Source organism: Macaca thibetana, chromosome 6 (genome assembly GCF_024542745.1).
Source record: "Macaca thibetana thibetana isolate TM-01 chromosome 6, ASM2454274v1, whole genome shotgun sequence".
In the NCBI taxonomy this organism is placed as follows: domain Eukaryota; kingdom Metazoa; phylum Chordata; class Mammalia; order Primates; family Cercopithecidae; genus Macaca; species Macaca thibetana.
Genome location: NC_065583.1, coordinates 141760360 through 141785125, shown reverse-complemented (window position 1 = coordinate 141785125; position 24766 = coordinate 141760360). Strand labels below are relative to the sequence as shown.

At 40.2% G+C, this 24766-nt stretch overlaps 1 protein-coding gene and 1 long non-coding RNA gene across 2 annotated transcripts in view; one reads left to right on the top strand and one right to left on the bottom strand.

The window, feature by feature from the left end:
* The window catches only part of LOC126956459 (uncharacterized), a 35427-nt gene extending 32687 nt beyond the window's left edge, over positions 1–2740 (bottom strand). Inside the window, exon 1 of the long non-coding RNA XR_007726381.1 lies at positions 2586–2740. This is a non-coding gene — a long non-coding RNA (uncharacterized LOC126956459). The remainder of the gene's footprint in view (positions 1–2585) is intronic.
* A 79-nt stretch (positions 2741–2819) lies between these two features.
* Positions 2820–24766, top strand: part of TTC33 (tetratricopeptide repeat domain 33) — a 43635-nt gene continuing 21688 nt past the window's right edge. The window contains exons 1-2 of the mRNA XM_050793430.1: positions 2820–2932; positions 11473–11694. Coding sequence (XP_050649387.1) covers positions 11474–11694 — 221 coding nt within the window. The 5' untranslated portion in view covers positions 2820–2932; position 11473. The remainder of the gene's footprint in view (positions 2933–11472; positions 11695–24766) is intronic.

Genomic DNA, 24766 nt, shown 5'->3' with positions numbered 1-24766 from the left:
TGCTAACACTTGATTTGGTTATAGTCCTACTACTGTTAGAATTCAATTAGTATTAAATATTGTATCCACATGGCATTGTTAGGCAGGGGCTTGTGCTAGATTGTTGACACTCTGTTATCTTTAAAACAACAAAAGAAAACTGCTAAAGAGTGTTATGAATGTATGTAAGGTTTTTTTTAGGGAATGTATAAATTGCTATAGGTATTTACCTTGGCTGTACAAGAATTGTCCAAGAAATTCTTGTTTGAAAAATCAGAATTTTTGAAGTCTTATTGTAAATAAACTTCAATTTACTGTAAATGCCAATAAATTATGACTAAATTTAAAGGATTTTGGCAAGTGATCATGTCTTAAAAAGACAGCATAAGACATATATTAAATATGTTACGTGAATCAAGATCATAGACCAGAGTTAGTAGAGAAGTGGTGAGTGAAGTATAAAAACTTAGTGGGAGCTACCCTTAAACATAGTAGTGGAGATCAGGGTTAGGTTACTTGAGAAATTTAGCAAAGACCCCTAGGTAGGGGGCACAGCTTCAAGCACCACTTACTCGCTCTGCAAACTCTATTCCTTCTAATGGCTACTATGAACTAATGACACTATGAATGTGACCATAAGATAAATCCTCCTCTGGATGTCTTGTTAGAGGTACATGTTTTCTTATTTAAGACTTTCATAGACATATATACAGAAAAGTGTACAAATAAGTATTTGGCTTAATGAATTTTCAGTGTTTCAGGTATACAGGAAACATGACCATGTAAACCTCTAGGCAAATTAAGAAACACTGCCACCACCTTCGTGTTTTTCATAATTAATATCAGAAGCAAACGGTCACTTCTGCCTTCTGTAAGTAACACAGACCAACCGTGGTACAACGTAGGAAGGCAGTGCATAAGGATGTGAATGCCAGGAGTGAATGCCATCTTGGAGCCTGGCTACTGCAGTCATGCATTGATCGTTTTCAAATATTACTGGTTCACTTATGCAGCCTGCACAAATATTGACGTATTTAAGCAAACAATGTAAATAAAAGTCACAACTAATAATGACTGATATCACAAAATTCTGGAGATACTGGGAAGCTGCCAAGATCATTATGGTGAATACCATTTTTCCAAAATCATAGTTTTTTGCCTAAAGTCTTGAATTTTGTCATTGGCAACAAACTCAATTTTTTTTTCTCTTTCCTCCCTCCCTCCTTCTCTCTCTTTTTTCCTTTCCTCTTCCCCTTTCCCTTTCCTTGTTTTTCTTGAAGTTACGGATTCCCTTCGTTCATTTTTTAAGAAAGGTTTGTCAAATACCCAAGTACTCATCTTAGTAAAATTTGTGTTCCAGGACAAAAAGTAGTTAATAATGCCATCTCACAATAGCTCTTCTTTGATACATCATACTTCAATAGGCAGCAGAAGTACTTTATGAGGACTTCCAAGTTTTTACAAAGAATATTAAGTGTCAGGGTGGTTATAATAAAGTTAACTTCTTATAAAGTAATAAAGTAACTTTATTATGCTGGAGACAGCATTCTTTTTTTTTTTTTTTTTTTTGAGACCGGGCCTCGCTCTGTCGTCCAGGCGGGAGTGCACTGGCGTGGCCTCGGCTCACTGCAGCCTCGACCTCCAAGGCTCAAGGGATCCTCCCAAGCCAGCCTCTGAGTAGCTGGGATTCAGGTGCGCGCCGCCAGGCCTGGCTAATTTTTGTATTTTTGGTAGAGACGGGGTTTCGCCATGTTGGCCAGGCTAGTCTCGAACTCCTGACCTCCCAAAGTGCTAAGATTACAGGCGTGAACCACCGCCCCCGGCCCATTTTTCCTACTGTGAGCGTGTGGTGGTGAAGAAGAGCTCCCGGTACGGTTTGGTGTCATTACTGTAATTCCTGCGGAGGCGCCAGCACCTTGACCTGCCGTTGCTTTTCCACCATCAGTGCAAACGTCAGCATTGTGCAAAGGGCAAATCACGTCTTCATATTAGTATGAAAATAATTTTGGCTTTGAAAGAGTGTCGGTGACCCTCAGGACAATGTTGGTCGACATCAATGGTTCTCAATGGGGCAGGGTGGGAGGGGTGGTTTTTCTTCCAGGGGAAATTTCACTGTCTGGGGAAACCATTGGCTGTCACAACTGACCAGTGGTGGCATCCCGTGGAGAGACCAGAGATGCTGCTAAGTACCCTACAATGCACAGGACACCCCGTCCCCCAACAAAGCATTATCCAGTTTGAAATGTTAATGGCGCTGAGGCTGAGAAAGCATGACTTCCAAAAACGAGTGTATTGGGCAGGAGAGTTGGATAAATTAACAATCTTGATTACCTTTGTTACATGCGCTCTTTTATTTTCAAGACATGACGCACAGCTACGTTCAGGCCGTAATACTGCCTTCCGAGTCCAACTCATTGTAACTTTCACGTGAAGGCTGCAGTTCAGCCTGGAGCCTCCCTGACCAGCTTCCCCGCCCCGCCGCCTCGAGCCCTTTATAACCGAGTTTTGCCTCGCTGTTCTCTGCGTCTGGCCGACCTCATCAGCTAGGCTATTAGGCAGGAGCATATCCTAATCCTTTGAATCCCGTAAAATCGTTTTCCCCTCACCTTATTCCCCACTGACTGGACGCGACGCTGCGCGGTACCGCTGGGGCGGCTCCTCCTGGTGCGCTCCTCACCCCGCGCAGCCTCATTTTCCCGCGCTCCTGCGCTGCGGTCATTCGGTGCTGCCGTTAGAGGGCGCGCCCAGCCGCGTGGCCCTGATTACTACAAATCCCAGAAGGTCATGCGGTGGGGGCGGCCGCGGTGACTTCTGGGATTTGTGGTCTCGGAGAAGGGATTGGCGGAGGAGAAAGACAGAGTCGTCTTTCCTTTGCCTGCTTCTGTGGACTGTTCGAACGCCGCGGGGTGGGCCAAACCCGTTTCTTAGGAAACCAGGGATCCAGGGCAGGCAGGTAGGAATTTGGGCGTGATAATTTCTGCTTCCAGTGGGCCAGAATGTAAACACGGGGCCTTGGGAGGTGTTATCAGGTAACTGGGGTTGCCCGGTCGGCGGTGGAAGCTGAAGAAGAGGAAAACGAGGCGAGTGGGTGCTGTGATTAGGGCAGAAAGGACCTTCGGAGTAGGAGTAGAAACCCGACGGGATCCGGTAGAGCCTGTTCGCTAGGGTTGGTCTCCAGGGACAAGCGAGTCTAGGGGTCGGGCCCGCAGTGGCACCTTCGCCAGGCTGCGCGGCCGCAACGTTCCCTGCGCGGTGGGAGGGGCGGGTCGAGCCGGCCGCTCCCCGCTGGAGAGGTGTCTGCGGCCCGGGGCGGTCCGTGCAGGCGCAGGTGACGTCCGGGGCAGCCTTTCTGAGCATTTTTTTTATTGTTGACCAATGAAGGGAAAGTCGCTAATACTGGTTTTTCTCTTGCGGTGGCGTTTTTTGGTAAATCGTTTCTTGGATTCCTCACCTCTGAATACCTCCTTCTACCCAGAAGGATGCTGTTGTGATTTCCTGATCTTGTTCATGTAGTGGTTTTTCCCTTTGGGTGCTGCATCCTCAGACAGTCAAGACAAGCCCTCTCTGGCAGCTGGGTAAATGTCAAGCCGTCAACAGTTATTGAGCGCCTACTATAGGGATCATTGTAACAGTACAGGAATTTAGAATACAGCGTCGTTGTTTAGAGTTGTTATGCCATTCCTGAAATATAATGCTGTATAAAAGGTTGAATTTGTCTGGTTTCATGAGTTTAACATGAACATGAAACCGGTGTGATCGTGGTTTACCCACATGGTTTCTTATTCTGGTAAAAAAATGTTAAGTCTAGGATGTTGGCACCTCGGGCTTCTAACTAGACTTAGGAAACCCTCCTTCATAAGAAGTTTTCATTTCATGTTCAGATAGTCACAGAGGAACAATAAACTCGTACGGCTTAAGATATCTGAAACAACTGGGAGTGTTAAATTTTCCAATGCAGAAAGTGCTTTGCATGTTCTAGGATTCACACACCTTTTTAAGCCTGGCTAAGTTTACTTCAAAGCTTAAGTCCTCCAGAAAGCCTCAAGTGTCCCTTCTCTGATGTCATGGCATCCTTTGTTTACTCTCTTGTAGCGCTTACCGTGTATTGAAATTGACTGTACTCTGTGGTTTCCAGACACTTTTGAAGAAAATATAAAACTTCGCTAATGGCCTTGATAACAGATTCATGCTTTTACACCGTAGTGGGCCCTTGATACTACTGTTTGGTATCTCTATTTATCCTTTGTTGCTTTTCCTTATCTCCGCAGTAACTATTTTAGATCTTTTCCGTTTTTCTCAAGAACTCAGATATGTTATTTTCCTTTTACTTTGAGCAGATGACTAGCCGCTGTTTGCTGGAGAAATGTGAAGCTTAGGGCATGAAATTCCTCATTTTCCTTTCCCTCCATCCCTGAACTTGCCTGTATGTTTCACTCAATATTAACTCTTCTTTTTGTCTGAGAGGAATGTATTTTTGTCTCCCTCTTTCAGGTTAAACTTGTCGATTGCTAGCGGCATCAGGCCTCCCACACCCTCATTACCTCATTCTGTCCTGGCCTCTGCAGCCTCTGATCTCTAGAAGGTCTCAAGGGATCTGTGGAGGAGAATGACTCAAACACCTGAGGCAACAGTGTGCGTGGCTTTTTCACATATGGTTGAGAACCACCACCTTGGGCCTTAACCTGTGCTTGTCCCCAGCATTTGTAACAGTGGTTTGGGTTGGAAGATGGGGAGGGTAATCGGAGTCTGAATGACCTATGAATTTAAAAAAATCTGTAGGTCTGTATCTCACTTTTTCCTTTCCTTCCGACCCTATCACAGCCCCTCATATAATCTACAGATCTGATCAATGATTTTTTTTTTCCTTTGATCAATGATTTTTATTGTAATTTGCCTCCAGTAAACACACTAGGTTTCCTTTAGTATTAGTAGGGTTCCCACAGTGCCTGGTGCCTCACATTATGAATAAAGAAAGTTTCATTTGGAAACTTGAAACCGGAAAACGTGGTCATCATTCTTGTTACCATTAGGGATAATCATAAATACAAGACTTTTTTTTTAATCTTGTCTTACACTGATATCTTGTGAGTCTTTCCTAATGATCTGTATTTTCTCAGGTTGTCCTCACTGTGTGCCTTTCAACTTCTGTTCCATAATATCCACACTTCCCGTTTTCAGCCATCTTCCCCTGTGATACTTATAATCATCTTCAAACATGGGAAACTCATTCTCCTATATTATGATCAGTCTGGGGAGAGAGTTCGCATTGTCCTTATTCCCCAGCATAATTTATAATCCATTAGTCCTCCAGGTTTAAAAAAAAAATCTCAGTTCCTGTGGAAAGCTTGTGGTTCACCTATATCAGCCTGTATATTTCTTTATTTCTTTTTTTTTTTTGAAATGGAGTTTTGCTCGTGTTGCCCAGGCTGGCGTGCAATGGCACAATCTTGGCTCACTGCAACTTCTACCTCCCAAGTTCAAGTGATTCTCCTGCCTCAGCCTCCCAAGTAGCTGGGATTACAGGCATGCACCACCATGCCCAGCTACTTTTTGTATTTTAGTAGAGACGGGGTTTTACCATGTTAGCCAGGCTTGTCTTGAACTCCTGACCTCAGGTGATCCACCCGCCTCTGCCTCCCAAAGTGCTGGAATTACAGGCGTGAGCCACCGTGCCCAGCCAAGCCTGTATATTTCTTGATTGCTGTGATTTATTGGCTCTCTCATATTCATTAAGAACTCAGACATATGACTCACAATTTTCCTACCCCTCCAAATTCTGCCATTATCGTAGGTCTTTCCATGTGAATGACCTCACAGCCACCCTCACTTTTTTTCTCACCTTCCTTCTAGTGATTACAGGGATCATTTTATTGTGCTTCACTTTATCGCACTTCATAGAGACTGAGTTTTTGCACATTGCAACTGTACAGTAACCCTGTGTCGAGCAAGTCTTTTCGTGCTATTTGTCCAATAGCATGTGTGCACTTAGTGTCTCCGTGTTACGTTTTGGTAATTCTTGAAATATTTCAGACTTTTTAATTATTACTATATCTGTTATGGTGATCTGTAATCGATGATCTTTGGTGTTAACAGTCGTAATCATTTTGGGCTGCCATGAACCATGCCCATATGAGATGGTGAATTTAATAAATGTGTGTTTTAAATGCTGTACCACCAACTGGCTATTCCCATCTCTCTTCTTCTCCTTGCGTCTCCTTGTTTCCTGAGACACAACAATATTGAAATTAGGCCAGTTAATCCTACAATGCCCTCTAAGTGTTCAAGTGAAAGGAAGAGTTACACATCTCTCATTTTAAATCAAAAGCTAGAAATGATTTTAGGAAGACATGTTGAAAGCCAATGCAGGATGAAAGCTAGGCCTGTTGCACCAAACAGCCAAGTGGTGAATGCAAAGGACAAGTTATTCAATGAAATTGAAAGTGCTACTTCAGTAAACACACAAATGATAAGAAAGCAAAAACAGCTTTATTGCTAATATGGAGAAGCTCTGAGTGGTCTAGATAGATCAGACCAGCCACAGTATTCCCTTAAGCAGGAGCCTAATTTAGAGGAAGTTTCTAACTCTTTTCAATTCTGTGAATGCTGAGGGAGGTGAAGAAGCTGCCAGAGTAAAGTTTGAAACTACTAGAGGTTCGTTTATGAGGTTTAAGAAGCCATTTTCATAACATGAAAGTGCAGAGTAAAGCAGCACATGCTGATGTTATCCAGAAAAGATCTAGCTAAGATAATTGATGAAGTTGGCTACATTAAATGAGATTTTCTTTTTTTTCTTTTTTCTTTTGAGACAGAGTCTTGCTCTGTTGCCCAGGCTGGAGTGCAATGGCCATGATCTTGACTCACTGCAACCTCCACCTCCTGGGTTCAGGCAATTCTCCTGCCTTAGCCTCCCCGGTAGCTGGGGCTACAGGCATGCGCCACCCACGCCCAGCTAATTTTTGTATTTTTAGTAGAGACAGGGCTACACCATGTTGGCCAGGATGATCTTGATCTCTTGACCTTGTGAGCCTCCCACCTTGGCCCCCAAAGTGCTGAGATTACGGGTGTGAGCCACTGCGCCCGGCCACAAGATTTCCAGTGTAGATGACACAGCTTTCTATTGGAAGAAGATACTCTCCAGGGCTTTCATAGCTGCAGAGAAGTCAATGTTTGGCTTTAAAGCATCAGAAGACAGGCTGACTCCTTAAATTGAAGTCAATGTCTATTTACCATTCTCAAAATCCTATGGTCCTTGAGAATTATGCTAAATGTACTTTGCCTATGTTCTATAAATGGAACAACAAAGCCTGGGTGATGGCACATCTGTTTACAGCATGGTTTACTGAATATTTTAAGCCCACTGTTGAGACCTGCTCGTGAAGAAAAGATTCCTTTCAAAATATTACTCATTGACAGTGCACCCTGTCATCTAAGAGTTCTAATGGAGATGTACAAGATGAATGTTGTTTTCATGCCTGTTAACACAGCATCTTTTCGGCAGCCCATGGATCAAGGAGTAATTTTCACTTTCAAGTGTTACTATTTAAGAAATACATTTTGTAAAGCTGTAGCTGCCATAGATAGTGATTCTTCTGCTTCATTTGGGCAAAGTCAATTGAAAACTTTCTGGAAAGGATTCTAATTCTAGATAACCATTAATAATATTTGTGATTCATGGGAGGTGGTCAAAATATCAACATCAACAGGAATTTGGAAGAAGTTGATTACAACCTTCATGGATAACTTTTGGGGGTTCAAGACTTCAGTGCAGGAAATAACTGCAGATGTGGTGGAAATAGTAAGAGAACTCAAATTAGAAGTGGAGCCTGAAGATGTGACTGAATTCCTGCAATCTCATGATAAAATTTGAAAGGATGAGGAGTTGCTTCTTGGGGATGAGCAAAAAAAGTGGTTTCTTGAGATGGAACCTACTCCTGGTGAAGATGCTGTTAACATTGTTGAAATGACAACAAAGGATTTAGAGTACATTATATAAACTTAGTTGATAAAGCAGTGGCAGGGTTTGACAGTATTAAGTCTAATTTTGAAAGAAGTTCTACTGTGGGTAAAATGCTACCAAATAGGATTGCATGCTATAGAAAAATTTTTTATGAAAGAGAGAGTCAGTCGATGCAGCAAACTTCATTGTTGTCTTTTTTTTTTTTTTGAGACAAAGTCTTACCCTATCACCCAGTGTGCCAGGGTGGAGTCCAGTGGCATGATCATGGCTCACTGCAGCCTTAACCTCCTGGGCTCAGGTGATCCTCCTGCCTCAATCTCCTGAGTAGGTGGGACTACAGATGTGTACCACTACGCCTGACTAGTTTTTACAAATTTTTTGTAGAGATGAGGTTTTGCTGGTCTCAAGCTCCTGGGCTCAACACCTCTACCTGCCTTAGCCTCCCAAAGTGCTAGGATTACAGGCGTGAGCCAACATGCCTGACCACTGTTGTCTTATTTTAAGAAATTGTCACAGCCACCCCAGCCTTTAGTAGCCACCACCTTGATCAGTCAGCAGCCATCAACATTGAGGAAAAACTCTCCACCAGTAAAAAGATTAGGACTTGCTGAAGGTTCAGATGATCACTGGCATTTCTCAGCAATAAAATGTTTTTAAATGAAGACATGTACTTTTTTTTTTTTTTTTTTTGAGACGGAGTTTTACTCTGTCGCTCAGGCTGGAATGCAGTGGTGCGAGCTCGGCTCACTGCAACCTCTGCCTCCTGAGTTCAAGTGGTTCTCCTGCCTCAGCCTCCTGAGTATCTGGGATTACAGGCACATGCCACCACGCCCGGATAATTTTTGTATTTTTAGTAGAGATGGGATTTCACCATGTTGGTCAGGCTGGTCTCGAACTCCTGACCTTGTGATCTGCCCGCCTCAGCCTCCCAAAGTGCTAGGATTGCAGGCATGAGCCACTGTGCCTAGCAAGGCGTGTACATTTTTAAAGATGATGCTATAACACTTAATGGACTATAGTGTAGTGTAAATGTAACTTTTATATGCATAGGGAGACCAAAGCATTTCTGTGACCCACTTTTTGGTATTATTCACTTTATTGCAGTGGTCTGGAACGGACCGTGCAACAACTCTGAGATAGGCCTGTGCTTATATATCACTTCAGCCATGTGCATCAGTGATGAGGACCTTGAAACCTGCTCGAACTTAACACACTATTTCAATTCTCTCCCTCCCATACTCCCACAATGCCCATTCTTTGGTAGTTTCATAAAGCCCTCTGATTTGTTGCTTTTCTTTATGTTTTTGGTTCATTGCTTTTTTTCTCTATTTCTCTAGTTGATCATTTGATCCAAATCTCCTTGTGGTTATAGACTCTTTTAAGAATGGAATGAAACCTTAAACACTATTCTCCAAAATGTACACAGATATAAAGAATTTTATACAATTAATATACAGTTCCCGGTGTTTCTCAGTATCTTGAAGACCATCTATACAACTAGTAAATTTTTGGATCCCTCAGTTAATCTCTTCTCTAAATAAATATTTGTTGAATTATTTCAGGATTTCCGTTAACTTTGTTTTATCGTTTATCTTGTCTTTCTTTATTTCTTACATTTGTATATCATTGCAGATTTACCAAGAAGTTCAGCATCTGTTATTTATTTATTTATTTTTTTGAGATGCAGTTTTGCTCTGTTGCCCAGGCTCACTACAACCTCTGCCTCCCTGGTTCAAGCAATTCTCCTGCCTCAGCCTCCCAAGTAGCTGGGATTATAGGCGTGTACCACCACGCCTGGCTAATTTTTGTATTTTTAGTAGAGATGGGGTTTCATCATGTTGGCCAGGCTGGTCTCAAACTCCTGACCTCAAATGATCATTGGCCTTGGCCTCCCAAAGTGCTGGGATTACAGACGTGAGCCACCATGCCCAGTCAGCATCTGTTATTTTAAAATTTACCCAATAATTTTGTGAGTTAAGTCATTTACCAAGTTTGAATCTTTTAAAACCTTTTTATTTTGGAAAGTTTTAACACATATGAAAGGAAAAAGTACAATGACCACTATGTACTCATCACTCAATTTCATTAGTTATCAATTAAAAGCAATCTAACTTCATCTATATTTTCTCTTCCATTGTACTCCCAACCTCCACTGATTACTTTGAAACAATTCCTAGATGTCTTATAATTTCATATGAAATATTTCAGTTTGTATTTCTAAAAGCTAAGGGTTCTTTTTATAAGCGTAATTACAATACTATTATCACACCAAAGAAATAATAGCCGTAATTTACCAGGTGCGGTGGCTCACACCTATAATCCCAGCAATTTGGGAGGCTGAGGTGGGTGGATCACCTGAGGTCAGGAGTTCAAGACCAGCCTCACCAACATAGCGAAACCCCATCTCTACTAAAAATACAAAATTAGCCAGGCGTGGTGGCACATGCCTGTAAGCTCAGCTGCTCTGGAGGCTAAGGCAGGAGAATCGCTTGAACCTGGAAGGCAGAGGTTGCAATGAGCTGAGGTTGCGCCACTGCACTCCAGCTGGGGGAACGAGTGAAACTCCATCTCAAAAAAAAAAAAAAAAAAAGTAGCAGTAATTCCTTAATATCATCAAATATCAAATCAGTGTTCCCATTCCTCCTTTTTCCTAAATGTTTCCTTCTGGCTGGGTGTGGTGGCTCACGCCTGTAATCCCAGCACTTTGGAAGGCTGACGCGGGTGGATCTCCTAAGGTCAGGAGTTTGAGACCAGCTTGGCTAACATGGTGAAATCCTGTTTCTACTAAAAATACAAAAAATTACCCGGGCATGGTGGCACCTCCCTTCCTTCTCTTCTTTCTTTCCTGGCAGTTTATTTCTTGAAGAAACCAGCTTTATTTTCCTTTAGTTTCTGTTTTTTGCTATCTGCATCTCTGATATGTTATTGAACATGCTTCACTTTATTTCTTATAAAATGGTAGAGGCCTGATCTGACTCAGTGTTAATTTTTGTAGGAGTACTTACTTCATGAGTGGCATGCTACCTCCATCAGGAGGTGTGTGATGTCCAGTTGTCTTTCTTAGTGATGTTAGTGGCCATTGATGATTATTGCCTACAGCCACTAATTAGGGTTGAAAAATGGTGATAGTCTAATCCTGTTATTTTCTCTTTACCTATTGGTTGGAATACTTCCATAAAAGACCAAGTTTTGGGCCAGGCGCGGTGGCTCACACTTGTAATCCCAGCACTTTGGGAGGCCGAGGTGGGTAGATTACCTGAGGTCGGGAGTTCGAGACCAGCCTGGTCAACATGGAGAAACCACGTCTCTAGTAAAAATACAAAAATTAGCTGGCGTGGGTGGTGTATGTGTGTAATCCCAGCTACTCGGGAGGCTGAGGCAGAAGAATCGCTTGAACCCGGGAGGCGGAGGTTGTGGTGAGCCAAGATGGTGCTACTGCACTCCAGCCTGGGCCACAAGAGTGAGACTCCATCTGGAAAAAAAAAAAAAAAAGAACCAAGTTTGAATTTTAAAGCTGTTTCTTTTTAATTTTCCAGAATGGCTTCCTTTGGGTGGAAGAGGAAAATTGGTGAGAAGGTCTCAAAGGTCACTTCCCAGCAGTTTGAAGCTGAAGCTGCTGATGAGAAGGATGTAGTTGACAACGATGAAGGGAACTGGCTTCATGCCATTAAACGTAGGAAAGAAATTCTTCTTGAAGGCTGTGCTGAGAAAAGTAAACAGCTGAAGGACGAAGGAGCCAGTTTGGCTGAAAATAAAAGGTATGTATTTAAAGTTGTTGTTTTTTTTTTTTAATGGAGAACAGCTTACATTTTCTAGCTCAGTGTCAGTAATGGGATGAAGAGTTATGAATTTGATAAATTCATGTTTTAAAATCTATTTTAGGTGCTAAATTAGTCAAAGAAATAAAGTGTTTCAAAGTCATCTGAAAAATGAGAGTTTGTAAAATAGTTTTCAGGATGCAATGAAAGTTTGTAAAATAGTTTTCAGGATGCTAATTATGTCCCTGCTTTGCCGTCATTTTTGTTGTGCCTAAAGAAGAGTAAATGCTAAGTAAAATGTAATTCAAGTGATTGGTCAGTAAAAGGTGGTCTTATCGCTGGAAACTTTCTGCTTATGACATTATGTATCAGGTAAATTAGGCATTTCCTGAATAGCTTTGAGGGCATGTAGATTAAAAAAACAGGTATTTAGTTATTCTTTGCCATTTACTTATTATATACTTGAATAAATATGACTTACTGTATAGGAATTTGATAATAGCTTCATTTATTTTTAGCCCTTCCTTACCTAAGTTGTTCCTATATGTACCCATTTCTTTTTTCCTTTCCTCTTTTTCTTACTTTTTTATTCCTTTTCTCCTTTTTCTGCTTAGATTTTTAAGAGGGACCAAAAATCATTTTTCATTAGTCAGTGAGGAAAAGACAAATTTTTCGTAGATTCTGTTGAGAAAACTGGATTACTACATAGAGGAAAATAAAACTGGATCTGTATCTAATACCATGTACAAAGATGGACCCTGGAGGGATTAAAAATTTGTGAAAGGTAAAACTATGTAGTTAATAGAAGAAAATATAGAATGGTATCTCTATAATCTATGGTGGAAAAGGCCTTTTTTATTTTGAAAAAATTTCAAATCTATATTAAAGAATAGTACAATTGGCTGGGTGTGGTGGCTTATACTAGTAATCCCAGCACTTTGTGAGGCCAAGGTGGGAGATTTGCTTGAGCCCAGGAGTTCGAGGATGTGGTGAGCTATGATCTTGCCACTGCACTCCACCTTGGGCAACAGAGTGAGACCCTGTCAAATAAATAAATAAATAGTATATCTAGTATGATTCCAGTTCCAGTTTTAAAAAATTCTGGCTGTGTGTGGTGGCTTGTGTCTGTAATTTTTGTGCTTTGAGAGGCCGAGGCAGGAAGATTGCTTGAGCCCAGGGGTTGAGCCTACGGTGAGTTGTGACTCTGCTGTTGTGCTCCAGCTTGGGTGACAGAGTGAGACACTGTCTCCAAAACAAAACAAAATAATAGGACAATCACATATTTCCTCTATCTAGACTCAACAATTCTTAATATTTGCTTTATCCCTGTCTTTCTACACATGCATACACACACACATACACAGGCATACATAATTGCATATTTACAGGGTTTTTTTGCTGCTCTATTTGAAAGTAAGTTTCAGACATTATGGCACCTACTCCTAATTCCTCACGTTTCTTCTAAGAATAAGGGTGTTATCTAACATATCTTTACCTAACCTAAGAAAATTAACAATTTTATATCTAATATTAGTTCCTGTTTAGGTTTTTCCAGTTTTCCCCCAAATGTCTTTTACAGTATATGTTTTTAAAACCAGGATCTAAGGAGTTCACACATTATATTTGGTTATTATGTCTCTTTAGTGTCTTTTGATGTCCTTGGGTTTTCTACTTTTATCCCCCATGACATTGACTGATGGAAGAGTCCAGACCAATTTTCTGTTTGATTGTTTCCTTGTGTGTGTCCTTTAATTTGTTCCTCTATCTCATGTGTTTCTTGTAAATGAAAGTTAGGTGTAGAGATTAAATTTAGAGTCTAAATATTTTTGGCAAGTATATGTCATAGGTAACATTTGTGCTTTATACTGCATCATATTGGGAGATAAATAACATTATATTGCCCTCTCTATTAGTGCAGCCATTAGAAAGACATTGTGCCTATGTCTGTCTCTTTGCTCTGTTTGGTATCTGTTGAGAGCCATATTTTTATAAAAATCTTTTTTTTTTTTTTTTTTTTTTTTTTTTTTGAGACGGAGTCTCGCTCTGTCGCCGGGGCTGGAGCGCAGTGGCCGGATCTCAGCTCACTGCAAGCTCCGCCTCCCGGGTTCACGCCATTCTCCTGCCTCAGCCTCCTGTGTAGCTGGGACTACAGGCGCCCGCCACCTCGCCCGGCTAGTTTTTTGTATTTTTTTTAGTAGAGACGGGGTTTCACCGTGTTCGCCAGGATGGTCTCGATCTCCTGACCTCGTGATCCGCCCGTCTCGGCCTCCCAAAGTGCTGGGATTACAGGCTTGAGCCACCGCGCCCGGCATAAAAATCTTAAAGCATTGTCCTCTGCGAAGAAAATATATTAGAAAAATTACACTTGACAGTATGAGAATTGTTGATTTGAATAAATATATGATTTTTAGAAGATGTATATATGACCAGCAGGAATAGTAGCCTAACAGGCCTTTGGTTGGGACAGAATACACTTCAGATCATTCAGAAATGTAAAATCAGGCCTGTGTGCCCTTGACTGGTATCTTCCATGTGGTGTTGAAGAGTTTGAGAATTTAAAAGAAAATGAAGTAATACTAAGCAAGAAGCACTTTTTTCTTTGTTCCTTAAAAACAAAACAAAACTGGTAAGAGTGGTGATAAGATTTCTTGTTAATAATTTTTGTAAAAATGAATCAAAGTTGAGGAACCAACATGTTAGCTTTTAGGTCTGTTTTATTTTTGATTCTGGTGTAATCTTTTATTATATTTTAATATAAAACTTAAAATGGTGCTTAAGGTATGAAATACTAGCATCTCAAATTGGGAATAAAGGGTGGAAAATAAATAACAATCAAGATCTATTAACTTAACTACCTAATGTTAGGTTGTGAATTCTCATTTGTGGTATTTTAGGCATAAAGATTTTTATCTTACAGAACTGTGTAAGATTAACTAGTGTGTCTTAGAAGAAAACCAAATGTAAATCCTTAATTATGAATACTTTGAGTACATCCATAAAACATCTTTAGAAACTCCTGTAAATGCCTGTTAAAAGTTCACTAACTTTGCTGTTTTCCTGGACCACACTAATGTGTGGAAGGAAAAGCTATTCTGTTATTGCCATTGGATTCCCTCTGAATTTCCTGTGACAGAGAAGAGATATCAGCATCGTAGACAAGCACAATAACTTTTGTTTTCTGCCTGTATGTCGAAAGATTGAGTCATTTCACTAAAACCAGTGGGATTGGATGCTTTGTTTTGGGTGGAGAACACTGTAACATGATTAAGTTTTTTGCTCTTTAGCATTTATTTTTGAGTAATGTATATACTGCTTTAGAAAATAACTAAAAAGATATATATATTTTTGAGGTGGAGTCTTGCTCTGTCGCCCAGGCTGGAGTGCAGTGGCGTGATCTTGGCTCACTGCAACCTCCTCCTCCTAGGTTTAAGCAATTCTTCCTGCCTCAGCCTCCCGAGTAGCTGGGATTACAAGTGTGTGCCACCACACCCAGCTAATTTTTGTGTTCTTAATACAGATGGGATTTTGCCATGTTGGCCAGGCTGGTCTCAAACTCCTGACCTCAAGTGATCTTCCTGCCTTGGCCTCCCAAAGTGCTGACATTACAGGTGTGAGCCACCGTGCCCAGCCAAAAAATATTTAACAGGCTATTAAACTTGATTGAAAGTAATATAAGGAAGAATAATTAAATTAGATTTAAGAAAGACTGAGTCCCTGCCTACCAAATCAACTTCATCTTAAACTGTGCTTATTTTCACTACATTTTAGCCAGATGGGCTTTCTTCATTTTTTTGAACATAGTTATTGTGCAACTTTGTGTTATGACTCTGTCTGAAAACCTTTTTTCTCTGGTTTTCTGATGCCTGTCTTCCCGTCCTTTGGATTTCTGCTCATTTGTCATTTTCTCAGCAGTTCCCTCTTTGATTACCAAGTCTGAAGTAACATCCCTTACTCACCCTTTTTCTATTACATCAGCCCATTTTGTTTTTTAGCATTTCTCCCTTTTTGAAGTTACTGTATACACTTATTTAGTGTGTTTAGTGTATTTTGTTTATATGTTGTTTTTCTTCTGTAGGAATGTAAGCTCCAGGATAGTAAGGAATTTATCTAACTTGTATAGTGTCTTCAGCTCTTAGAATAATTTGTGGTACTTACTAGGCCCTCAGTAAATATTTATAAAGCTGTGATTTTTTTGGCTATATTATGGCTAAAAAGGTTTTTGTAAGCTAGCTACCATTTACTGCATGATATCTATAGAATATATATTTAAGAACTCCAAATTAGAATATAGTATTCTGAGAATATATTTTATTTCATACCCAAACCACAAAGGGCCTTTGGGAGTAAAATTTTCTCACCCTCCTCCTGAATGAGAATATGGCACTTGATAGTAATTGCTCTATTCTGAGTCTTATTCTTTTTCTCTTTTTTTTTAATTTCACAAGGATGGCAGAATTCTTTTTCTCATAACTCTTACTCTTCCCATTCCCCTGTTGTTTTGTGTACAGAAGGCTTTGTTTGTACAATAGGAAAATAACAACAGATTTTACAATGTAGTAATTATGGTCTGGGCATTAGTGCCAGATGGCCTTGTTTCTTATAGTAGGTCTGCTGTTGACTAGCTTTGCAATATTAGGCAAGTTATTCAGCCTCTCTGTGTTTAAGTTTCCTTTTCTGCAAAAAATATCTACCTCATAATGCTGTTGTGATGTGACATGAATTCACATATGTAATGTACTTAATATATTGCCTGCCACATAGTAAATACTCAGCAAATATTAGTTATTATTATTATTACTATTATAATGGTCCTAATTATTCTGTGTCCTTGATTGGCTATATATTTCTTCACTTGCAGTTGCCTCATGGGGTTCTTATAAGGCTGAAATCCAATAACGGATACAAAAATACTTTAAAAATTAGGCATGGATTTCTACTGACAGCCATGAGAGAGTTTCTAGAACTAGACCTAGATGGCCCCAAGCAACTAGAAAATTGGACAAAAGATATAAAAAAACTGTTTTCAACCATTGGACAATAGTCAGCATAGGACTCTTATCTTTGAGAGAAGGGGCAAAAACAAGATGATCCCTATGAGCTTCCTTAATTTCTTTTTTTTCTTTTTTTTTTGAAACAGAGTCTCGCTCTGTTGGCCAGGCTGGAGTGCAGTAGCATAATCTCGGCTCACTGCAACCTCTGTCTCCCAGGCTCAAGTGGTTCTCCTGCCTCAGTCTCCCGAGTAGCTGGGATTACAAGTGTGTGCCACCACGCCTGGCTCATTTTTGTATTTTTAGTAGAGATGGGGTTTTACCGTATTGGTCAGGCTGGTCTTGAACTCCTGACCTCAGGTAATCCGCTGTCCTTGGCCTCGCAGAGTGCTGGGATTATAGGCGTGAGCCACCGCGCGTGGCTGAGCTCCCTTAATTTCTGCCTGAAGGTCGCCTGCAGGGAATGGGCACATGGAAGAGGAAAGCAGATAGACCACAGTGGTCTTACTGAGTGAGGAGATGGAGATTGGACTTTGGAGAGGCTGACACAGCTAGAAGTTGCAGAATAGAGTACCAGAGAAGAGGAAGCTACTCAGAGAAAAAGCTCCAGAAGTCTATGAGGTCCCTTTGAGTCTTTTTTGAACATTAGGCCATGCAACTATGGGGGAATTTCTGTAAATCCAGAGAAAATGACAGAGAAGTTGTAAGCTGAACCATTCCCAGCATTCATGCAGAGCAGAGAGCTATTCAAGCTTCAACCATTCAGAATGGAGTGTCTTTGATGGTCACCAGAAATATTTACTGGAGTCACAGGGGCTTATTTCTTAGTAGAATGACTACACTATCCTTGGAGGGAAGGCTACTCCAGACCTTCCCTAGAAAAGCTTTAAAAATAGGTTTTGAAGGGTTCAAATGATACTTTCAAACTTTACTGCCTGCCAGAATAGAGCCCAGTATTTTTAGTCGACAGTGTAATGTTTAAAATATTCAGCATCTAATAAAAAATTACTAGACATGCCAAAGAGTCGGAAACTGTGACCCATAAATAGGAGACAAATCAGTCAATAGAAACAGATTCAGAAATAACATAGATGATGGAAGTAGTGTACAAAGAGGTTAAAATGGTGATATAACTATATTCAGATAATTAAAGGGAAACAAACACAATGAGGAGTGAAATGGAAGATATATTAAAAAAGGAACATCTAGAAATGAAAAATACGATATCTAAAATAAAAAATACACTGAACAGTTATGCTAGTCTGGGTCCTTCTAGAAGCACATGCCAAGACTGGCTTAAACATGCAAAGATTTCCTTAGGGGAATCACTGTATGAGAGGACATGGGGTGGGAACTGAGTAAATCTGGGAGAGCTATGCTTGTCTGACCCCCAATGAAGGGGAGAGGGAGGGAAGATTGGATGGAAATGTCTTAGGCTGTCATATAATCTAAAGAAAGTTGGACAATACCTTGGATAGTCCTAAAGTCAGAGTTGTCCCTCATTGGAGTCCCATGCCCCTCAGAAGTGAACTGGTCTTATTTCTGATACTTGCAGTTAATGTGGAGAAAAGCCGTGAGATATTTATCCTTGCTGCAAATGTGGCTATGGATTTCAGAGTGTAGCAGCTGAGGTCAGCTGGAGGTCTATGCAAGATAATGGAATGACATCATTAAAGTTTTGAAGGAAAGTAAAACTGCCAACTTAGAATTCTTTGTACCACAAAAATGTCTTTCAGAAATGAAGGCAAAATAACTTTATCGGACAAACAAAAGCTGAGATAACCCATTACCAGTAGGCCTGGACTTCAAGAAATATTAAAAGAGGCCGGGCACAGTGGCTCAAGCTTGTAATCTCAGCACTTTGGGAGGCCGAGACGGGCGGATCACGAGGTCAGGAGATCGAGACCATCCTGGCTAACATGATGAAACCCCGTCTCTACTAAAAAAAATACAAAAAACTAGCCGAGCGTGGTGGCGGGCACCTGTAGTCCCAGCTACTCGGGAGCCTGAGGCAGGAGAATGGCGTAAACCCGGGGAGCGGAGCTTGCAGTGAGCTGAGATCCGGCCACTGCCCTCCAGCCTGGGCGACAGAGCGGAGACTCTGTCTCAAAAAAATAAAAAATAAAAAATAAAAAATTATTTAGGTAGAAGGAAAATCATACCAGATAGAAATTTGTATCTAAGTAAAGAATGAAAGAGTTTTGGAAGTGGTAAACATGGGTAAGTATGAAGACTGATTTAAAAAACAATTAAATTCTTTAAAAAGATGATTGGTATTAAATAACAACAACAACATTTTGCAAAATTATATAGAAGTAAATATATAACAACTGTAATAGAAAGCATGAAGGGATAAATGGAATTATATTGCTCTTAGGCTGTTATGTTGTATTCAAACCTAGACCCTAGAGAAACCATTAAAAAATAATAAAAGACTTATAAGCCAATAATGGGGTTAAATAAAACAATTAGAAGCTGAATACTTTTTTTCCTTTTTGAAAAAGCACCATTTGTAGTATTATTCCCAAATCTAAAATTGTTAGGAAAAAAACTCAGCAAAACATGTATAAGAACTATATGAAAACTACAAAATGTTGCTGAAATGTTAAAAGACCTAAATAAATCAATAAATATACACTATACTTGTATTAGTTTGTCCCCACACTGCTATAAACAAATACCTGAGACTGGATAGTTTATGAAGAAAACAGGTTTAATTGGCTCACGGTTCTGAGGGCTGCATAGGAAGCATAATGTTGGCATCTGCTCAACTTCTGGAGAGGCCTCATGAAAGCTGTAATCATAGAAGAAGGCAAAGGTAGGAGCCAGCACTTCACACGGCTGGAGCAGGAGGAAAGGAGAGTGAGGGGAGTGGGAGTGCTACACACTTTTAAGCAACCAGATCTTGCAAGAACTCACTATCATGAGAACAGTACCAAGAGGGAAATCTGCCCCCATAATCCAATTACCTCCTACCAGGCCCCTCCTTTAATACTGGGGATTACAATTTGACATGAGATTTGGGTGGGGTACAGATCCAAACCATATCAATGCTTATAGATTGGAAGACTGTATTTTGTTAATACATCAGTTCTCCCAAAATTGATCTGTAAACTCAGTGCAGTTCCAATCAAAATCCCAGCAAACTTGCGTTTGAGATAATTGACAAGCTTATTCTAAAATTTATGTGGAAATGCAAAGAACCTAGACTAGCCAGAAGAATTTTATGAAGTAAAACATACTTAGGGAACTTACATTACTTAATTTCAACCCTTACTGTGTTTTTAAATGTTATACCTTCATAGTACTAAAGATAGACATATGTGGATCAATGAAAATAATCTGTGATACAGAAATGACTCACATGTATGTGGTAAGTTGATACAAATGAAAACTCCTGGTTTTTAAAAGGCTTAATTGAGAACATGAAAAGTCAGGCCACAGACTGGGAGAAAATATTTCCAGTACATATATCTGACATAGGACTTGTTTCCAGAAGATAGAAGAACTCTTTTTTTTTGAGACGGAGTCTCACTCTGTCGCCCAGGCTGGAATGCAGTGGGACGATCTCGGCTCACTGCAAGCTCCGTCTCCCGGGTTCACGCCATTCTCCTGCCTCAGCCTCCCGAGTAGCTGGGACTACAGGAGCCTGCCACCACGCCAGGCTAATTTTTTGTGTTTTTAGTAGAGATGGAGTTTCACCGTCTTAGCTAGGATGGTCTCGATCTCCTGACCTCGTGATCTGCCCACCTCAGCCTCCCAAAGTGCTAGGATTACAGGCGTGATCCACTGCACCCGGCCTATAGAAGAACTCTTACAACTCAGTAGGAAGAAGACAAGGTATTCATGTAAAGAATGGGTAAAAAGTTGGAGCAGATGCATCACAAAAGAAAATATATGAATGGCCAAGAAGCATACGAAAAGTTGCTCAACATTATTAGTCATCAAGAACTTTCAAATTAAAACCACAATGAGATACTATTACCTAGTTACTAGAATGCTAACATTGAAATGATTGACAGTATCAAGTGTTGGCAAAGATATGGAGCAAGTTAAACTTTTATACATTGCTCTTGAAAATGTAAAATAGCTTTACCTCTTTGACAAACTGTCTGGTTGTTTCACTTATTTCATTTTATTTTATTTTTGAGATGGAATCTTGCTTTGTTGCCCAGGCTGGACTGCAGTGGCATGATCTCGGCTCACTGCAACCTCCACCTGCCGGGTTCAAGCAATTCTCCTGCCTCAGCACCCCCGACTAGCTGGGATTACAGGTGCGCACCACTACACCTGGCTAATTTTTGAATTTTTAGTAGAGACGGGGTTTCACTGTGTTGGCCAGCCTGATCTTGAACTCCTGACCTCAGGTGATCTGCCTGCCTTGGCCTCCCAAAGTGCTGGGATTACAGAGGTGAGCCACTATGCCTGGCCTGTTTCACATAAAGTTAAATATATACTTTACTGTACAATCTCACAGTTTTATTCCTAGATACTAACTCAGAAGAAATGAAAGCATGTATCCACGCAAAGACTGTTCTAACAATGTTTCTAGCAGCTTTATTAATAGTATCCATGAACTGGGACAACCTAAATGTCCATCAGCAGGTGAATGAATGAATAAATTGTGGTATTTCCATACAGTAGTATTCTATTGAGCAGTAAAAAGAAATGATTGACATCTCAAATACATTGTGCTAAGGGAAAGAAGTCAGAAAGAGTACATACCATCTGATTCTCATTTTATAAATCTGTCTAAAGACAAATTAATCCACAGTGACAGAAAAAATCAATAGTTGCCTGGGGTCAGCAGTTGGGGTAGGTTTCCCGAGAAAGGGGCACAGAGAACTTTTTGGATTGACAAAAATGTTCTTTGTTGTGATGGTTGTGGTTGTATTTACATGAGTGTATACATTTCTTAAAACTCATCAAAAAGTATGCTTAAAGTGGACACATTTTTTGATATATAAATTACACACTAGTAAATTTGATTAAAAAAACAAAGTTTTGAGTGCTTGTCAAATGTAAAATAATTCTATATTTGTTTCATATATCTTTATATGTGTTCATGATGTATTTGTGTTCTGAATTTGCTGTTATATTGCAAGTTAATTGATAGAAGAGATAATTTAGATTTCAGTAAAATTTCAAATCTGAATGTTACGTATTTTGGGGTCTTGGTTATTTTATCACTCTGTCAGCCTTCTTTAGTAACTCTTGTGCATCACTTGTAGGATAGTAGCAGAAGTCCCCAGTCTTTTTTTTGTTTTTGGTTTTTGTTTTTGAGATGGAGCCTCGCTCTGTTGCCAAGGTGGCTGGAGCGCAGTAGCACGATCTTGTCTCATTGCAATCTCCACCTTCCAGGTTCAAGCGATTCTTGTCCATCAGCCTCCTGAGGAGCCGGGACTACAGGTGTGCACCACTATGCCCAGCTAATTTTTTGTATGTTTAGTAGAGATGGGGTTTTGCCATGTTGCCCAGGCTGATCTTGAACTCCTGGACTCAGGTGATCCTACCGCCTCAGCCTCCCAAAGTGCTGGGATTACAGGCGTGAGCCACCATGATCAACCTTGAGTGGTTTTTAAATTCAGAAGTCTTACCTTAGAGTATTCATGATTCTTTTTACAAAAATCTGATTTACTCTTCTACCCAACCCCCAAGAAATTTTGGTGCTTAATAGAGATAGTATAGTGAGTATAGTGGTTAAGAATGTAGATTTTGAAGTCAGGTTACCTCCATTCAAATCCCAACTTTATCATTTCTATCTACATAAACTTTGGGCAGTTATTCTTTGTCAATTTCTACCTCATTGGTCAAATGGTGATACATATCTTTTAGAATTTTGGAAGATTAAAGAGCAAAGTCCATGTAAAAGCATGCTACCTAGCACCTGATAAGCACCAAGTGAAATGTACTTTAGATACAACAATTTAGGATTTTATATGTTCTTGGTATATTTCCTGCAGTGTTAATATATATATTTTTGTAAATTATTTTGTTCAAATGTCTTTTTCTAGAATTATTACAAACTAGGTTATACCTGCTCAAGAGTCACGGTGTTAGTCCCAACTTTGACATGTTGGCTTTTAAAGTTTCAGCCACTAGATGGTGATATTTGACTGTCTAGCTAACTGGTCTAATTTTTCTGTTAGAATCAGTTGTATGTGTATGAAGCAGGAATATAAATTAGAATTTACCATGCATTTTGTTCTTGTGTAGAAAAGTATACCTACTAATGTAAATTTGAGGGTGATCTTGCTGTGTGACCTACATTCTACAGATTACCCACATCAGTATATTTAATGACAGTGGTTTTGCCTCATGTTCTGTGGAAAAAAATAGATACAATTCTTGTAGAATGACTTTATTTTCTCACCAGCACATCTTCCAACCTTATTGTATTTGTGCCTATATGATCTGTCATCATTCCATTGTAATGAAGTGCCCTGCCCTTATCAAAGGCCCACCACTCCACTTGTACTCTAGACCCCATCCCTTTGTGCCTTCTCAGGAACGTTGTTCTAAAATAGTCCTCTCATTTTTATATCATCTGTTTCTCCTTTTCTCTCGGCTCCTTCTCACTGGCATGCAAACATACCCTGATAACATCCATTTAAAAAGCTTCTCTCCAAATGCTGTGCCGTTTCTCTGCTCCCCCTGGACTACAAACTCCATTTCTTGATGAACCATCCAGTCATATTTCTGTCCCCGTGAATCCACTGAAACTGCTTTTGTAAGGGTTATCAATGACCTCCGTGTTGTCAAATCTAGCCTCTGTTCTCATTTATTGTGCTTCTTATCATTCAGCATAGGTGACCACGCTCTTCCTAAATGCACTGCTGTCTCCTCTTCCACACCACCATGCTGTCATGCTTGTCCTTGTCTCCATGTCTTCTCCTTTTTAATCTTTGCTGGCTCCTTTCCTTTTGCTCTCCAGATCAACAATCATCTGTGTTTGTGGAGCTATTGCCAGCTTAACATAGACCTTGTATTTATTCTTCTTTCTTCATGCCTTACTTCTGTTTTTCCCTCGCTCTTGATTGCCTAGGATCCTACCCACTCAATAAAGATTTAGCCAGTAAGCTTTGGCATCAGGCTCTGTTTTCCAGGTAACCCAGATTATCCTGGATTTCTTTCTTTTTTTCACTCATACCAAGTCCAAGTTGAGCCAACTTTACATTTTCAGTGTATTGTAAATCTTTTTCCCCTTTCTGTTTTCACTGCTGCTATCCTTATCTATGGTTATCTCATACCTAAATTACTTTGGTTGTCTCATATCTAGCCTCCCTGTGCACATTTTTGTACCCTTACTGTCTGTTCTTCTCCCCTGGGTCTGACTGATCTCTTAAAAATGTAAATCAATAATTCATGTCTCACTGTTGTATAAAAACTCTGTGGATTCTTCATCACACATACAGTTAAATCCACATGCATAACTATGGCTTATTGTATTCTCTGTGATCATGGCTTCGGCCCACCTCCCTGAACTCTGACTTCCCTTCCTCTGGTTTTATTTCCTTTCCACAAAAACATGGTTTGGTCCTTCCCCAGGTTCTTCCCTTTGCCTGGAATGGACTTTCTCCAGATTTTCAGTTGTCTGACCCCGTTTTGTCACTCAGGTCTCAGCTTCAATGCGTTCCTAGGAAGACCTTTCTTGACCACCCATTCCGAGTAGCCACTAGGTCACTCCCTATCACATTCCTCCATTTGTCTTTTATCATGGCACTTATATTTTAACTTAGTTTGTTGTCTTTCTTTCTCTTTCCCCTTCTAACATGCATACACTTTAGAAAGTAAAATCTAGAAGAATAGTAGGGACCTATTATATCTTGTTGGGTGCTGCATACTTAGTACTTATTACTAGAATTCTACCTGTGCCAGGGTAGGTGCCCAGTAAATATTTATAAAGTGAATAAGCTGTTAACTATATAGCTCATTAAATTTAAAGCCACAGTAAATTAGAAACCTAATTGGGAGTAAAGTAGCTAAACACGTTGACATTTCTATCTGGTAAATGAGTGTGCTATCTAACATATTTAGCTTGATCACCAGCTGTTCTTTACCTCAGTGTAGGGCATTATCTCATC